Here is a 15,158-nt window from a genome sequence, read left to right on the forward strand (position 1 = left end):
GGTGAACCAGAGCAGCGCACGGAAATGCCATTTACCTTCCCACCAGAGCGGTACCTATTTATCTACTTGCACTTGACATGCTTTCGAACTGCTATGTTGGCAGGAGCAGGGACCGAGCAACAGGAGCTCACCCCAGCATGGGGATTCAAACCGCCGACCTTCTGATTGGCAAGTCCTAGGCTCTGTGGTTTAACCCACAGCACCACCCACGTCCCTCAAGATCAGTATCCTGCACCAATAGCTCTTTGCATCTCGCATGCCCAGCAGCATAGGGGCTGGAAGTTTGTGATAAGGCAGCCCTGTTTAAGCCAAGCAGGTCTGGGTCAAGGCAGAACGGGATTGCAGACTACCTGAAAAGGGCTATACAGTGGTACCTTGGGTTAAGAACTTAATTCGTTCTGGAGGTCCGTTCTTAACCTGAAACTGTTCTTAACCTGAGGCACCACTTTGGCTAATGGGGCCTCTTGCTGCCGCTGCGCCATTTCTGTTCTCATCCTGAAGCAAAGTTCTTAACCCGAGGTACTATTTCTGGGTTAGCGGAGTCTGTAACCTGAAGCATCTGTAACCTGAAGCATCTGAAACCCAAGATACCACTGTATTTGGAATGTCAGGTGCGGGATGGTGAGCCTTTTGGCGTTGCAGTAAGGTACCCATTGGGGCAGAACAGAACAGATGGCTACTGGATCAGGCCAATGGTCCAACTAGTCCCAGCATCCTGACCTCACTGTGGCCGACTGCATGCCCCCAAGGGAAACCTGCATGCAGGATTCAGCCACAAGAATCCTCTCCCCCCCCCCCCCGAGGTTTCCAGCAACTGGCCTTCAGAAGCATTGTTGCAGAGCATAACCAGTACCCATCAAAAGCCTTATTCTCCCCCATGAATTTTGTCTAATCCTCTTTGCAAGCCATCCAAGCTGGTGGCCTTCACTGCCTCCTGTGGCAGGCAGTTCCACAGTTTAACTATGCACTGTGTGGAAAGAAAAAAACCTTATGCCATGTATAATTTCACAAACTATCACATTACTTCTTAGGCAACTTTTATCTAAACTAAAAAGTTCCAAATGCTGCATTTTTTCCCTTCATAGGGGAGTTGCTCCACTCCCTTGACCATCTTGCTTGCGCTTTTCTGAACCTTTTCCAGCTCCACAATATCCCATTTGAGGTGAGGCAATCAGAACTGCACACAATATTCCAAATGCTGTCACGTCATAGATTTGCACAATATTGGTGGTTTTGTTTTAAGCTCCTTTCCTAATGATCCCTAGCATGGAATTTGCCTTTTTTTTCACAGCTGCTGCTGCACACTGGGTCGACATCTTTATTGAGCAACCCATCAGAGATGACAAATAGCCCGGCCTGGTATAATGCGGCTTTTTATGCCACACACAACACCTTGACAAAAGTAACTCACAACACAAGGCAGCCCTCAGGAAACTGTGCTGGTGTCAACCTGTTTTCAATGCACTGCTCTGGAAATTTTATTTCAGGAACTTCAGCAAATCTCAACCTGCAATTTCCAGCAGAACCACCCAAAAGGGTTCATCCATACTGTTTTTGATTGACCGATATGTTGAATGCATTGCGTATCGAGTAATTCCCTTGGGACCAGGAGCTTTTGCTCAGCGGCTGTGCTTTGCAAAAAAACCTGATCTTACCTTGCTAAATCGGAAAATCCACAGCGAGGTGTTGCTTAACCAAGCTTCAATTAAGCAGGTAAAATTGGGTTTAGGCAAGGAAAAGCCGCAGAACAACAAAGAAAGCTCTCAGACCCAGGGGAATTGACTGGTACATGATTGAAACACAGGTCAACACAGGTGTGGATGGACCCAAAGTCAGCTCAGTGCTGCTCCAAAATAAAAACCCAGGAAGGTTCTGCAAAGATGCAGGATGGGAATTAAGCATTCTGCAGATCCGGGCATCCATCCTAGGGATGAAGATTTATGTGCAACAGAACAGTCCATTTTGCAAAGCTCAGTTATCCAAATCTACCTAGCACTAAACTAAGACACATGCTCCACAAAGCCCTATGTAAATTAAACCCCTTCAGGCAAACTTCTGATACTTATCGGAATGCCAGCACACATGGGTGCTATCTGAGTGACAGCACTCAGAGCCCTATCCCATCTTCAGATTAGAGGGTTGGTACCGCTCTCCACCCTTCCAAAAAGCAGAAGCAAGTTTTATTTCTTATTTATTTCATAAAATTGATGTGCTGCTGAAAAACCCGAAAGCAGTTTACAAAATGAGAGAAACAAGAAAACCAAGGGGAAATCACAACTTTAAAACATACGAAAAGTTAAAACACTAAAGCAGATTAAAATTTAGCAAAAAGCCTGCAGTTTTGTTTGTTTGTTTAAAAAAAATATTATAGCCCAGCCTGCAAACAATTGTAGGAAATTGCATGAAAACAATTGTTTCATTAAAAACTTTTTTTTTTAAACTGTGTTTTCATTCACTCTCAGGGGTTAAACGGGGAGGTAAGTTTCCAAAAACCATGACAACTTTGGAGGGCAAAAAGGTTTCAAACGCCTCCACTGGCATCTGTACCCTCAGTGTGCATACACACAAAAGCGCATATCAATAACAAACTTAGTTGGTCTCTAAGGTGCCACTGAAAGGAATTTATTTCTTTTTTGTTTCGGCTACAGCAGACCAACCTGTAACCAAATCTGGAAAGTTCCTAATTCAGATGAAATTCCTTTGCCTGCCCTTGCTATACCACCCACCCACCCTGCCCCCTCCCATAGCTGTCAACTTTTCCCTTTATTTAAGGGAAATTCCCTTATTCCTAATAGGATTCCTCGCAAGAAAAGGGGAAAGTTGACAGCTGTGCCCCCTCCACCTGAAATCCAGAGTTGTTCTTTAAGGCAGTGTTTTTCAACCACTGTTCCACGGCACACTAGTGCGCCGCGAGATGTTGCCTGGTGTGCCGTGGGAAAAATTGAAAAATTCGAAAGATTTAAAAATAAAGTATTTTATAATTTTTCATATTTCTGTTTACTAACTATTTCATAATAAAGTAATGATAAAATCCTTTCTTTGTGTTGATTTGATTCCTATTCAAGAGAATTACTTTATATATAGTCAATATAGGCACAGAGTTAAATTTTTTAACATTTTCTAATGGTGGTGTGCCTCGTGATTTTTTTCGTGAAACAAGTGTGCCTTTGCCCAAAAAAGGTTGAAAAACACTGCTCTAAGGTGGAGGGGCGGAGGGAGAGTGGAAAGGATCCTAGCGTCTCTTCCACGGGCATCTTTCTCCCGCACCACCTGGGCAGAAGGAGGCGAAGCAGGCAGCAGACGCTACACCTGGAAAGGAAAGTGGTACCTTCTAAAGTGCAGTCCATGCTTCCTGGCTGGTCCAAAGGCAGCCCTCCCCTGACCCTTCTTCCACACCTGGGAGGGGGGCCGTGCAGACAGTGCCCTGGTCTGGCAGCCTCGCTGTGCAAAAAGTACAACTCTGGGAACTGCTAGCTCTTTTTCTATTTTTTAAAACCCAGCTCTCTCTCTCTCTTCCCTCCCTCCTCTTTTCTGGCCAGCCTCTTCCCCCGCCCCTCCTCCTCCTCTTCCCTCCTCCCCCCCCCCCTCCCTGGCTGGAATGAGAGGGTGGAATTGTGAATCACGGATTTAGCATGAGGTGATCCTGCTTGGCCAATCAGGGCCGCCCCGGCTGCCAACCACCCTGGCGCTGGGTCTTTCAGCCTTGCTGCAGACTCCAAGGTGAATGGCACCCGGGGTTACTGCCGGGCACGGCAGATTAACGCTTTCCCTGCCGGCCGAGGGGGGGTTACTCTAGGTCAGCTGCGCACGCTGGAGTCGGAACCTTCTCAAGAGGAATCTTAAGAGTTGGAAGGGACACCCCCGCACCCCACCCCAGGGTCATCTACCATAGTCCAACCCCCTGCAATGCAGGAATCTTTTTTCCCAACGTGGAACTCGAACCCTGGACCCTGAGGTTAAGAAGGCTCACGCTCAACCGACTGAGCTATGCGCGCAGACTCAGGCCACATCCACGTCATATATTTCAAGCATTGTCACTTTGAACAGTCCTGACGTCCCCCAGAGGATCCTGGGAGATGTAGTTTGTTAAGGGTGCCGAGTCCAGTCGCGGACAACTCTGGGGTAGCGGCGCTCATCTTGCTTTATTGGCCGAGGGAGCCGCCGTACAGCTTCCGGGTCATGAAGCCAGCATAACTAAGCCGCTTCTGGCGAACCAGAGCAACGCACAGAAACACTGTTTACTTTCCCGCTGGAGTGGTACCTATTTATCTACTTGCACTGGTGTGCTTTCGAACTGCTAGGTTGGCAGGAGCAGGGACCGAGTAACGGGAGCTCACCCCACCACGGGGATTCGAATTGCCGACCTTCTGATTGGCAAGCCCTGGGCTCTGTGGTTTAGACCATAGCGCCACCCGTGTCCCGCGGAGCATTGTTAGGAAGCTCCTATTCCCCTCACAGAGCTACAGTTCCCAGAAGGGACAGCCCATCCATGAGGCAAGGGGAGGCAGATGGATCCTCAGCGGCAACAGATCCCAATATAGGTCTTTATTCCACCCCGCCTCTCCCTTGTTCCTGATGTAGATCTTAACTCATCCCTTCTTTTCTGGCAAAACACCATTTTGGGGTCTGCCTTGGGTATCAAAATATATTGACCTGGCCTTGATTCCCTGAGTCATAAAATTATACAGTTGGAAGGGACCCCGAGGGTCATTTAGTCCAACCCCGGCAATGCAAGAATCCTGCCCACAGCTCTGCCCCTGGGTGGGCTCAAACCACCAACCTTCTGCTTAACAGCAAGTCACACTGACCCATTGTGCTGTCTTCAGATGGAACTCTGGGAATTGTAGTTCTGGTAAAGGAATAAGGGGCCTCCTAACAACTCCCAGCATCTTTAACGAACTACATTTCCCATGATTCTTTGGGGGGAGCCATGACTGTTTAAAGGGGCATTGTAGCGCTTCAAATGTATGGTGCAGAAGGGGCCTTTAATCCAATTCCTGGCTTTTGGCAGAAATGACTGGCAGAATCCGAGACCAGGGAGAAGAGTCGGCGGAAGAAGATTGGAAGAAATTTAAAGACTATTTACAGAAATATTGCAAAATTAATGAATGTTAGAATGATGTCGGACAGAAATTAAGTGGTTTCCAGCTGTAATGCTTTAAGAGAATATGAAAAAAAAGGTTTAGAAATAGGTTAAAACTTATTGATAAGGATTTGCTGAACTAACAATTTGAATTGGAATACAAAAAAGGGAGGTATGAGGAGGTCTGGGAAATAAGTTAATGAAAAATAGGTAATGGGAAACTTATGTGTTTTTAACTATTTTTATTTTTGTATTTTTGTTATTTTTTTCTTTTTCTCTTTTCTCTTTGATTTTTATTGTATTATTATTGAAAACTTAATAAATATTCTTGAAGAAAAAAAATCCAATTCCTGGCTTGCTCTTGTGCTTTTAACAGCTCAGTGTACAACAACAAAACTTTGTACAAAGCCCTTCCATCTGCCTTGCATAAGGTTGTGAAACGGCCACAATGACACCCACTCTGGCTTATTCCTGTGTCCTCAGTGTCTTATGAAGAAAACCAGTGGAAGAAGCTTTCCTTCTCCCACGACTTTGAGCCAGCCTCTGCAGATTAAGCTGCACAGGAGCTGGGGTGGTTAAAAAAAGCTGGCGATCCCAGCAAACCTCCAGCCACTTGAGCCATCGCTGCACCAAGTACCGGTACTGCAATAAAAGAAGGAACCATTTTTACTGTTACAGACCTAAATTTGGGCAAAAGGTTGCCAGACAAATGTGGCCTCCATGAGTCTCTGTCACAACACTGACTCTGCCATCAGGGGTCATCTAGATTCTAGTCCAACCCTCTGCAATGCAGGAATCTCAACTAAAGCATCCATGACTTACCGGTAACTCTTGGCAACAATTTTCATAGCCGATATCATGCAGTCATTATTTCCCTTGATCATGTGTTGTATGAAGGAATACTTTCCTTGCTTTGTGACCGATCAATTTCTGAATAGCCCCAAGTTCTAATATGGTATGCCCCATGGAGGACCTTAAGGCCCACAAATGACAGCACTTTGGAGGTCCCAAGTCTCAAGGTGGTTAGATTGGTCTCAACCAGAGCCAGGGCCTTTTCAGTACTGGCCCCGACTTCGTGGAACGCTCTGTCACAAGAGACTAGGTCCCTGCGGGACTTGACATCTTTCTGCAGGGTCTGCAAGACAGAGTTGTTCTGCCTGGCCTTTGGTTTGGACTCAGTCTGACCCTTATGTTGCCTTCCTCTTATGGTCTTGATCTATGGGCTACTATTAAAATGAGGCTGCATTTAAAATTGTATTTCAACCCATATTTTAAATTGGTTTTTTTCCCCCTCCCCTATTATGTTTTTATTGTGATTTCACTGGTGTTAGCTGCCCTGAGCCTGGCTATTGCCGGAGAGGGCAGGGCATAAATAAAAAATTATTATTATAATCCGGGGAATATAATTCCACCTCTTCAAGGATGTTGCAAACATAGATCAATCCCACTAGCACCAGCACGTCATCTCTCTGCTCATCCGCCCCAAAGGATTAGCTTATCCAACACAGGCCGATTAGATCATTTCAATCTCCTAAAAGAGCCAATAAATGTCTCTTCTGCCTTTGGCGTTGCAGTGTCTGTACTTTGGAACTCCCTGCCAATTGACACTGGGCAGATGCTATCACTGTATTCTCTCTTTGCCTATATAGACACAAGGTTGGTTGGTTGGTTGTTGTTGTTGTTTATTAAATTTGTATATCTGAAGATCTCGGGGCAGTCCACAGCATAAAAATACAAAATCAAAACAAAAAATACATTAAAAAAGCACATTTTAAAGGACATTGAATGTTAATGAGCCCGAGGCCTGGTTGAAGAGGAATGTTTTCGCCTGGTGTCTAAGGATGTATAATGAAGGCATCAAGTGAGTCTCCCTGGCTAGAGCATTCCACAAGTGGGGAGCCATCGCAGAAAAGGCCCTGTTCTCAAGTTCAGGGCACTTCAAATGGGGAGAGGCAGTCCTTGGGGTTACATGGCTTATTGTGTTTCCATGTTTTTAACTGCTTGAAAATGTTTTGTTTTTAACTGTATTTTTTATTACAGATATGTTTGCCACCCTGGGATCCTTTGGGAGGAAAGACGGAAGATCAACATTTTCATTATCGGGAGAGTACTGCCAGAATCAAAGAGCTGGAATAGTCCTCCAAAATCATCTCTGCCAACTCTCTCTGCTGGTACAGGAAATTTAGGGAGGGAGAAGGTTCATTCATGGACGGGTTAAAGCTGACCAAAGAAAACTGAGCAAAGCAAGGTCCAGAGATAGAAGGACCTGTATTTTACTAACGCGTGGGAAGAAGAGAGTTTGAACAGACTGAAAGGCTGGGAATCCACAATTTATTTATTGCAATGGACCTTTTGTGTTGTTTAGGGTGGGCAAAGGAGATGCATAAAAGAAGTTAAACTGGGGTGTGTGTGGAAAGGAACAAGAGGAATTATCTGTCTAAAGATGGGGAAAATAAGAACGCAAACACGAACTTAGGCACAGACAGCAGCAGCACCAGCACCCAAACACACCGTCCTGCCAGAGGCAGCCTCCCCAGACACTCTCTGCCCTACTTCCAAAAATGGGACCTGCCCTTTGTCCCGTGTCAAAGTCCGCCCCCAGAAAAGCAATGACTCCAGGTAACCTCCTGAGAACACAAAGGTGTGTTTGGCTTTTCCCAACAGCTGATTAGCAATACAAACTTGCCAACAGGGACAACCTCCTCTGCTGTCAGGGACTGGTACCAGATGCATGTTTGACTACAACTCCCATAATTCCTGAGTATTGGCCAAGATAGCCAGGTGTTGATGGCAGCTGGAGCCCATCGGCATATCGCTGGTTGGACTCCGGACAGATGAACAGTTCAGCTTTGGATTGCAGGTGGACGGATTCCTTTTTAAATGTTCCCTCTCACTAAAATAATAATAATAATAATTGAAAAACCTCCCTGTGTGTAGTAAGCTAGGACAGCAATAAGGCTGAGCTGCATCCCTGATGCGCTAATTTTCTACCTGCAAATAAGATATATTTAACAATTTTTAAAGTTTCATTTAATAAAATACATATACTGCAAGGAAAAACCCCTCTAAGCGGTTCTCAACAATATTCAGTCATTGAAATCATCTGTTAAGAAACAGTTAACAACAGGTATTAAAGTATTTAAAAGATTAAAATCAGCACTAGCTAGAAGGCAAGAGAACACACGCAACTTCTATAGGTCTGAAAAGGATTGCCTAAGCAAAACCATTTGAAGTGGGAGCTAAAAGGAGTTCAGCGCTGGTGCCTGCCTGCTGTCAATAGGCAGGGAGTTCCAAAGTATAGCCATTAAACATGAGAAGGTTGATTTATTATAATTGTGGAATATTATGGGGCACCCGTAACAAGCTGTGCTTGTTCTGTCAGTGTGTATGTGTGTATATTTAGGATATTGTTCTAAAAGTACTACAGTTCTACTTTGTCAGGACTGAAACCACAACTCTACCAACCAAGCAAAAAGCCTACTTGATTAGCACCAAATCCACCCAACACAAACACACACACACACACACACACACACACACACACACTGCATCAAATTGGACACTCCCTCGCAGGCGAGCCTAATTCCAACTGCGTCCTGTAACACCCAGTGTTGCTCTTAGGTGCAGGTTGCAAAAGAGCCCTGCCAAATTAGTGAGGGAGCATTAAAGACAGATTTATTATATTTCACAAGGGCAGGCAGATGAACCACTCTGGGAATTGTAGTTCTGGGATGCGAAACAGTCAAGCCCTCTTCCCAAGGAGCTTGGTGAATTGTAGCTCTGTGGGAGGAATTTGGGTCTCCTATCAACTTTCAGCAGCCTTAGCAAACTACAGCTCCCAGGATCCTTTGGGGGAAGTCATGGCAGCTTATAGTGCTTTGATACTGCTTTAAATTTATGTGTAGATGGTGCTAAGGATAGAAGAGCAGGCTGAGGTTCCCAATATTTTCCCCAGATCTGGCCAATCTATAGGGATTTTACTGCCCACCGGTCAGAGTGGTTGGTGCTACACTGCCTGGCTGCACAGTCTCCAAACATCCTTACAGTGGTACCTCAGGTTACATATGCTTCAGGTTACAGACTCCGCTAACCCAGAAATAGTACCTCGGGTTAAGAACTTTGCTTCGGGATGAGAACAGAAATCGTGCAGCGGTGGCGCAGCGGCAGCAGGAGGCCCCATTAGCTAAAGTGGTTAAGAACAGTTTCAGGTTAAGTACTGGACCTCCGGAACGAATTAAGTACTTAAGCTGAGGTACCACTGTATTTTACTTTGAGGAGAGATGCTGTGTTGGGGTGGGGTTATTTTGACTCTTGAACAATCTGCGTGTATTTTTATTTATGTGTTACACTTTTACTCAGCCCTTCCTCTAGGCAGCTTGTGGCATGCATGCCTCTCCTCCTCTTTAATCTTCAAAACAACCCTGCGAGGTCGGTCCAACCAAGCCACAAATTCATGGCTGAATTTGAACCTGGGTCTCCCTGGTCCTAGCCTGACACTCTAACCATATAACTGTTATCAACCCCTGTACCTGCTACCATTTCCCAAATCAGGGAAAGGCAGGGGACCTTTGGCCCTCCAGATGTTGTTGGACTACAACTCCCATCATCCCTGGCCATGTCGCCAGGGGTGATGGGAGTTGTAGTCCAACGTCCCATGGGTTCTCCACCCCTGCATTATACCCATGCTCTCATGTGGATGCAGATGCACAGACCCAAAGAGTTTCTCTGGTATCCTAACCTACTCAGTAACCATTTATTCAGGCAGCAAATGTTTATTTCCTTACTTATGGCATTTATATCCCACCTTTCCCTCCAAGGACCTCAAGGTGGCATACAAAGTTCTCCCCCTCTCCATTCGGTCTCCACAACAACCCTGTGAGGTAGGCTAAGGCGAGAGGAAGTGGCTTTCCCAAGGTCACCCAAGTGAGTTTCATGGCTGAGTGGGGAATTTGAACCTTTGTCTCCCAAGCTCTAGCCTGACATACTCTAACCAGAACACCACCTTGGCAGAACCCCTTTGAGTGCCTCAGTTTTAAAACAAGTGCGATCCAATCTACGGTGACTAGAGATATCCTATTCCAACATTCTGACATTTTTAAAAGGGAACTAGTATAAGCAGTGTGGCATAAGGACAGAGCAAGGGTTTGAATCCAGATCTACCTAGTGAAAGCTGAATGCCAGTACAGTGCACCGATTTCCAAAATGAAATGTATCTGCATTCGTCAGGAATTTACCTGTATGGCAAGTGCGAATTTTCTGTCGTGGAACCATCTCTTCTTTTGATTAACATAGATGTTTTTCTGGTCGGAATTGTTTTATCTTCCTGGGAGTATTTTCTCTTGCTTTGCTCTTTACTCTCACTTACTGTGTATTTTGTGTTTTTATTTTGTATTTTTAGTGCTGTGAACTGCCCTGAGATCTTTGGATGAATAATAATAATAGCAGCGGCAGCATAAGGGCAACAGTGAAGGACCACCAGGAATGCCTAAGGGGTCAGCAACTTTTTCAGCCGTGGGCCGGTCCACCGTGCCTCAGACCATGTGGTCGGACGGACTATATTTTTGGGGGGGGAATGAATGACTTCCTATGCCCCACATATAAAGTGATGCATTTAAAATAAAAGGACACATTCTACTCACGCTGATTCCCGGACTGTCCACGGGCTGGATTTAGAAGGCAAATGGGCCGCATCCGGCCCCCGGGCCTTAGGTTGCCTACCCCTGCCTTAGGCAGTGACCCTTTGCTGTATCAATAGCAGGGCTGGGTTTAGGTTTGATGAGGCCCTAAGCTACTGAAGGTAATGGGGCCTTTTATATGTCCAGCTGCCCTTTGTCAACAACAAATTGTCGCTGTTTTTGTGTGTTGAATATATGGTATATGGTAATTTATGGACCTGATAGGTATCTAAAGCCATTCGCACATGTTGCCATGCAACTAGTCCATGCAGGATGTAGGCACCCTGTATATAGAAAGGAGCAAACTAGTGATATTTGAGGGAGCAGGCTAGCAGGTGGGGCCCATGACTTACATCATAGGAGCCTACACAATACGAAAACACGGTTGCTGTACGTAGGTTTTATTTTATTTGTTTTTTATCTTATATTTTGGAAATGTACATCCAGTTTTTCCCCCTTTAAATTTTTTGGGGGGCCCCCAAAAGAGTGGGGCCCTAAGCTATAGCTTGTTTAGCTTATACGTAAATCCGGCACTGATCAATAGGGGTTATTATATTATTCTACCCTTGTTCTCACCTGGGAAGTTCTGGAAGCAGCATGGCCACTAGACATCGCCAAAAAAAAAAAGATGGCAAAAAGACAACAGGAAGTGGCATAAAATTTGCACGTGGTAATTTATGAGCATAGATCATGGAATCATAGAACTGTAAAGTTGGAAGGAAACCTGAGGATCATCGAGTCCAACCCCCTGCAATGCAGAAATATGCAGCTGCCCCATACGGGAACTGAACCTGCGACCTTGGTATAATCATCACCATGCTCTAAGCAACTGAGCTATCCATTTAGATGTCCATTTGGAAATAGTTGCACCGCACCACAGTGGGCAAGCCCAGCACCTGCTGACTCTGCTATCCAGGCGCTTTCTGTGGGAGCAGTGGAATCCATTTATTTGTTGCCATTCCTGTTCCTTTGCAAAATATTTGCACAAGCTGCCCAGAGATTCTGGGACAGGGCAGTCTCAGAGCACTACAACTCCCATTGTCCTCAGCCACTGACCACGCTGGCAGAGGCTGATAGGAGTTCAACAACAGCTGGGGGGGACATCATCTGTGTCGTCCCCCCATGCATGGGAACAGCTGACCTGTCATACCTTCCCATAGGACAGTGTTTCCCAAACTTGGGTCTGCAGCTGTTTTCGGACTACAACTCCCATCATCCCTGGCTAGCAAGACTAGTGTCAGAGATGATGGAAATTGCAGTCAGAAAACAGCTGGGGACCCAAGTTTGGGAAATACTGGACTACAACTTCCATCATCCATCACCACTGGTCCTGCAAGGTAGGGATGTTGGGAGTTATAGTCCAACAGTGGCTGGAGGACCCAAGTTGGAGAAACACTGTCACGGGACCTGTGGTGGTGTGGCCTGTGGATCGGGTGGGCTGGGAGACTCCCAACAGCCAGCTAGAGGCCTGAAGGGCCCCATTTGGCCCCTGGACCTGAGATACCACATCCATGTTACACAGGCACAGTCTTTCATGCATTAGACCAGGGGTCAGCAACCTTTTTCAGCCATGGGCCAGTCCACCGTCCCTCAGACCATGTGGTGGGCCGGACTATATTTTTTGGGGGAAATGAACAAATTCCTATGCCCCACAAATAACCCAGAGATGCATTTTAAATAAAAGCACACATTCTACTCGTGTAAAAACACCAGGCAGGCCCCACCAATAACCCAGAGATGCATTTTAAATAAAAGCACACATTCTACTCATGTAAAAACACCAGGCAGGCCCCACAAACAACCCAGAGATGCATTTTAAATAAAAGCACACATTCTACTCATGTAAAAACACCAGGCAGGCCCCACAAACAACCCAGAGATGCATTTTAAATAAAAGCACACATTCTACTCATGTAAAAACACCAGGCAGGCCCCACAAACAACCCAGAGATGCATTTTAAATAAAAGCACACATTCTACTCATGTAAAAACACGATGGTTCCCGGACCGTCCGCGGGCCGGAGTGAGAAAGAGATTGGGCAGCACCCGGCCCACGGGCCTTAGGTTGCCTACCCCTGCATTAGGAAACGGTAAGCATGTCTTTTTCCAAGGCAGTAATATCAGAGCTGGCCCACCCATGAGGCAGGTTGAGGCACCGGCCTCAGGCGGCAGATGTGCAAGACTGCTTCTGGCATGCGGCACTGCCACCCAAATTGTGGAACACCCTGGCTCTTGCCGAGTTCTGCAAGAGGGGAGGGGACGTTCTGGCAGCCCCAGAAGCGGTGGTGGAACAGCAGTAGGGGGGCAATGGGGGGGCACTTCCGTGTTTCGCCTCAGGTGGCGAAATGGGATGGGCCCTTTCCCTGACTGCAACTATATCCTAACTCCAAAGCAAGAACTAATGCGCCCCTTAAGCTCTCAGAGCATTGGAGCAGTCTTGCCTCTTATGCAATGAGTTACAGCTTTGGGTATTGTTCCCTGATCCTTACGAACTATTACAACAACCATGCACAGTAGACCAGTGTTGCTACTTCCACAGTATATTTTGTTTTATGTATTTAGGTGATTTTTTTTTAACCGCCCTTTTCACAAGTTACAAGGCAGATTGCAACCGAGTCCAATGAGATAAAAAAAAACGGATCCGTAAGATTATGCAGCCCTTAGGACACAGGAATTCGTTAGCAATCATTTATCTCATCAGGTCTCTCTTCCTCCAAACCCCTGCCCCCAAAAGGTGTGTCTTAACCAGGTACCTAAAACCACAGAGATGGTGCTAGGTGTGCCTCAGGAGGGAGGGAGTTCCACATGTGAGGAGCCACCACTGAAAAGGCCCCAATACCATGTACTTCGTTCTCAATTGGTTCAACAGTCAATCCCTCTTCACAGGGAACTCTGGGAATCGTAGTTCTGCCAGAGGGAAACGGGCCTCTTAACAGCCTGCAGCAGCCTTCAAAAAGCTACAGATCCCAGAATTCTTTGGGAAGCCATGACAGTTTAAAGTGGTGTCATAGTGCTTTAAATGTACCCCATGTTAATGGTGTAAATGCACTTAATTAGAAAAAAAATCATTATTGGCATTTATTAAGGATTAGAAACTTCTTATGGACTTTTCTGCTTGAAAGAGAAAATATACTTGTAATACCTGGATCTGAAGATTGAAAAAATATTGGCTTATAGAAAATATAATAGTTGGAGGTCAATGAGTGAATACTACCATATCTTTAGCTGACTGACAGAGAATCTGAAGCCTTTTTATCTTTTCCCATTGTCTTTTCTTACTTTTTCTCTCTTTGCTTCTGTTCTTTTTTAGATTAGCTTTCTAAAGTATTCCTTTCCCTCAGGTGTATTATGCAAAGATGCTTTGTATTGGGTAGGAACTTTTGTGTCTCTTTTGGTAAGTTATCAATAAAACCGGACCTAAAACAAAAAAACCAAAAAGCTGTATATGCCTCCTGGTCGGGACCTGTCCTCTCTGCACTTTGCAACGCGACATTAAAAGCACCATAGCATTGCTAAGAGATGCATATACAGCTGCACACACGAGAGGTGCGCTTTGCACTAAAACCCAGCAACGCTGGCACGGGACGGTTTTGCAAAGGCGCAGTCGAGGCAGAGAAGGGGTGGGCGGGCAAGACGGTGGAGTGCAATCATAGGAGACAACTCCTAGGGCTAAGGTCCCTTCAGGTCCCCCAATAAAATATTTGAGGGGACCGGGGCACCCCCCCCAAGTTGATGCGCATTGCCATTGTGCGCACCGCGCCTTGTGATCAATTCTGGGGGGTGAGGCATACCTGGGCCTCCCCAATATTTTATTCAAGTTGACACCCTTGGGTGCAAGCCAAGCCTAGTTGCACAACCCAAACCTCGCACATCAAGGCGCTGCGAAAGCGCAAGAGCCGCGGAGCGTCGCAAACCTCGGCGCCTCGCGAAAGGCGCGCTGAACTTTCTTCGGAAAGAGGGAATGACCGACAGTAACCCGAGGCGTGACGTCAGCCTCCCCCTCCCCTCTCTCTCTCTCTCACACACAGACGGGGGGCGGGGGAGTGGGCGGGGCATTTAGCCTTTGCAGCTGGCTGCCCGCCAGGGACACGGGGAGGCGGTGGATTTCTGGATATTATATTTGCAATCTCACAGGCTCCTTGTGATTCCTTTCTGCAAAGCCAGCGATCCTCCGTCTTCCCACAAATACAGCCGGCGTGATGTTGCCATGGTCAAAGGGCGGCGTTTTGTTTTGCTTCCAGATGCTGGTGGTAAGCGGGGTACAAAAGCACATGGCTCGCCAAGGCAAGAGTGGGGGCGCAGGGCGGGATCCGTTCAAGGGATCCCGTCACCCAAGGAGAAACAGATCCCTCGGTGGGAGGCTCGTGCCTACACACACGCTCCCCAAACTCTCACTTCTC

General features: G+C 46.4%; 1 protein-coding gene across 2 annotated transcripts in view; it reads right to left on the reverse strand.

The window, feature by feature from the left end:
- The window catches only part of SREBF1 (sterol regulatory element binding transcription factor 1), a 44,598-nt gene that overhangs the window by 28,590 nt on the left and 850 nt on the right, over window positions 1–15,158 (reverse strand). Inside the window, exon 1 of one of the 2 annotated variants that reach the window (XM_081889092.1) lies at window positions 3,329–3,459. The exons of the other annotated variant lie outside the window; for it this stretch is intronic. Within the exon in view, the coding sequence (XP_081745218.1) occupies window positions 3,329–3,347 (19 nt within the window). The 5' untranslated portion in view covers window positions 3,348–3,459. Of the gene's footprint in view, window positions 1–3,328; window positions 3,460–15,158 lie in introns of those variants that run through there. 2 annotated transcript variants of the gene reach the window in all.

This window comes from Podarcis melisellensis (genome assembly GCF_964234715.1).
Source record: "Podarcis melisellensis genome assembly, chromosome: 14".
NCBI classification, from domain to species: Eukaryota; Metazoa; Chordata; class Lepidosauria; order Squamata; family Lacertidae; genus Podarcis; species Podarcis melisellensis.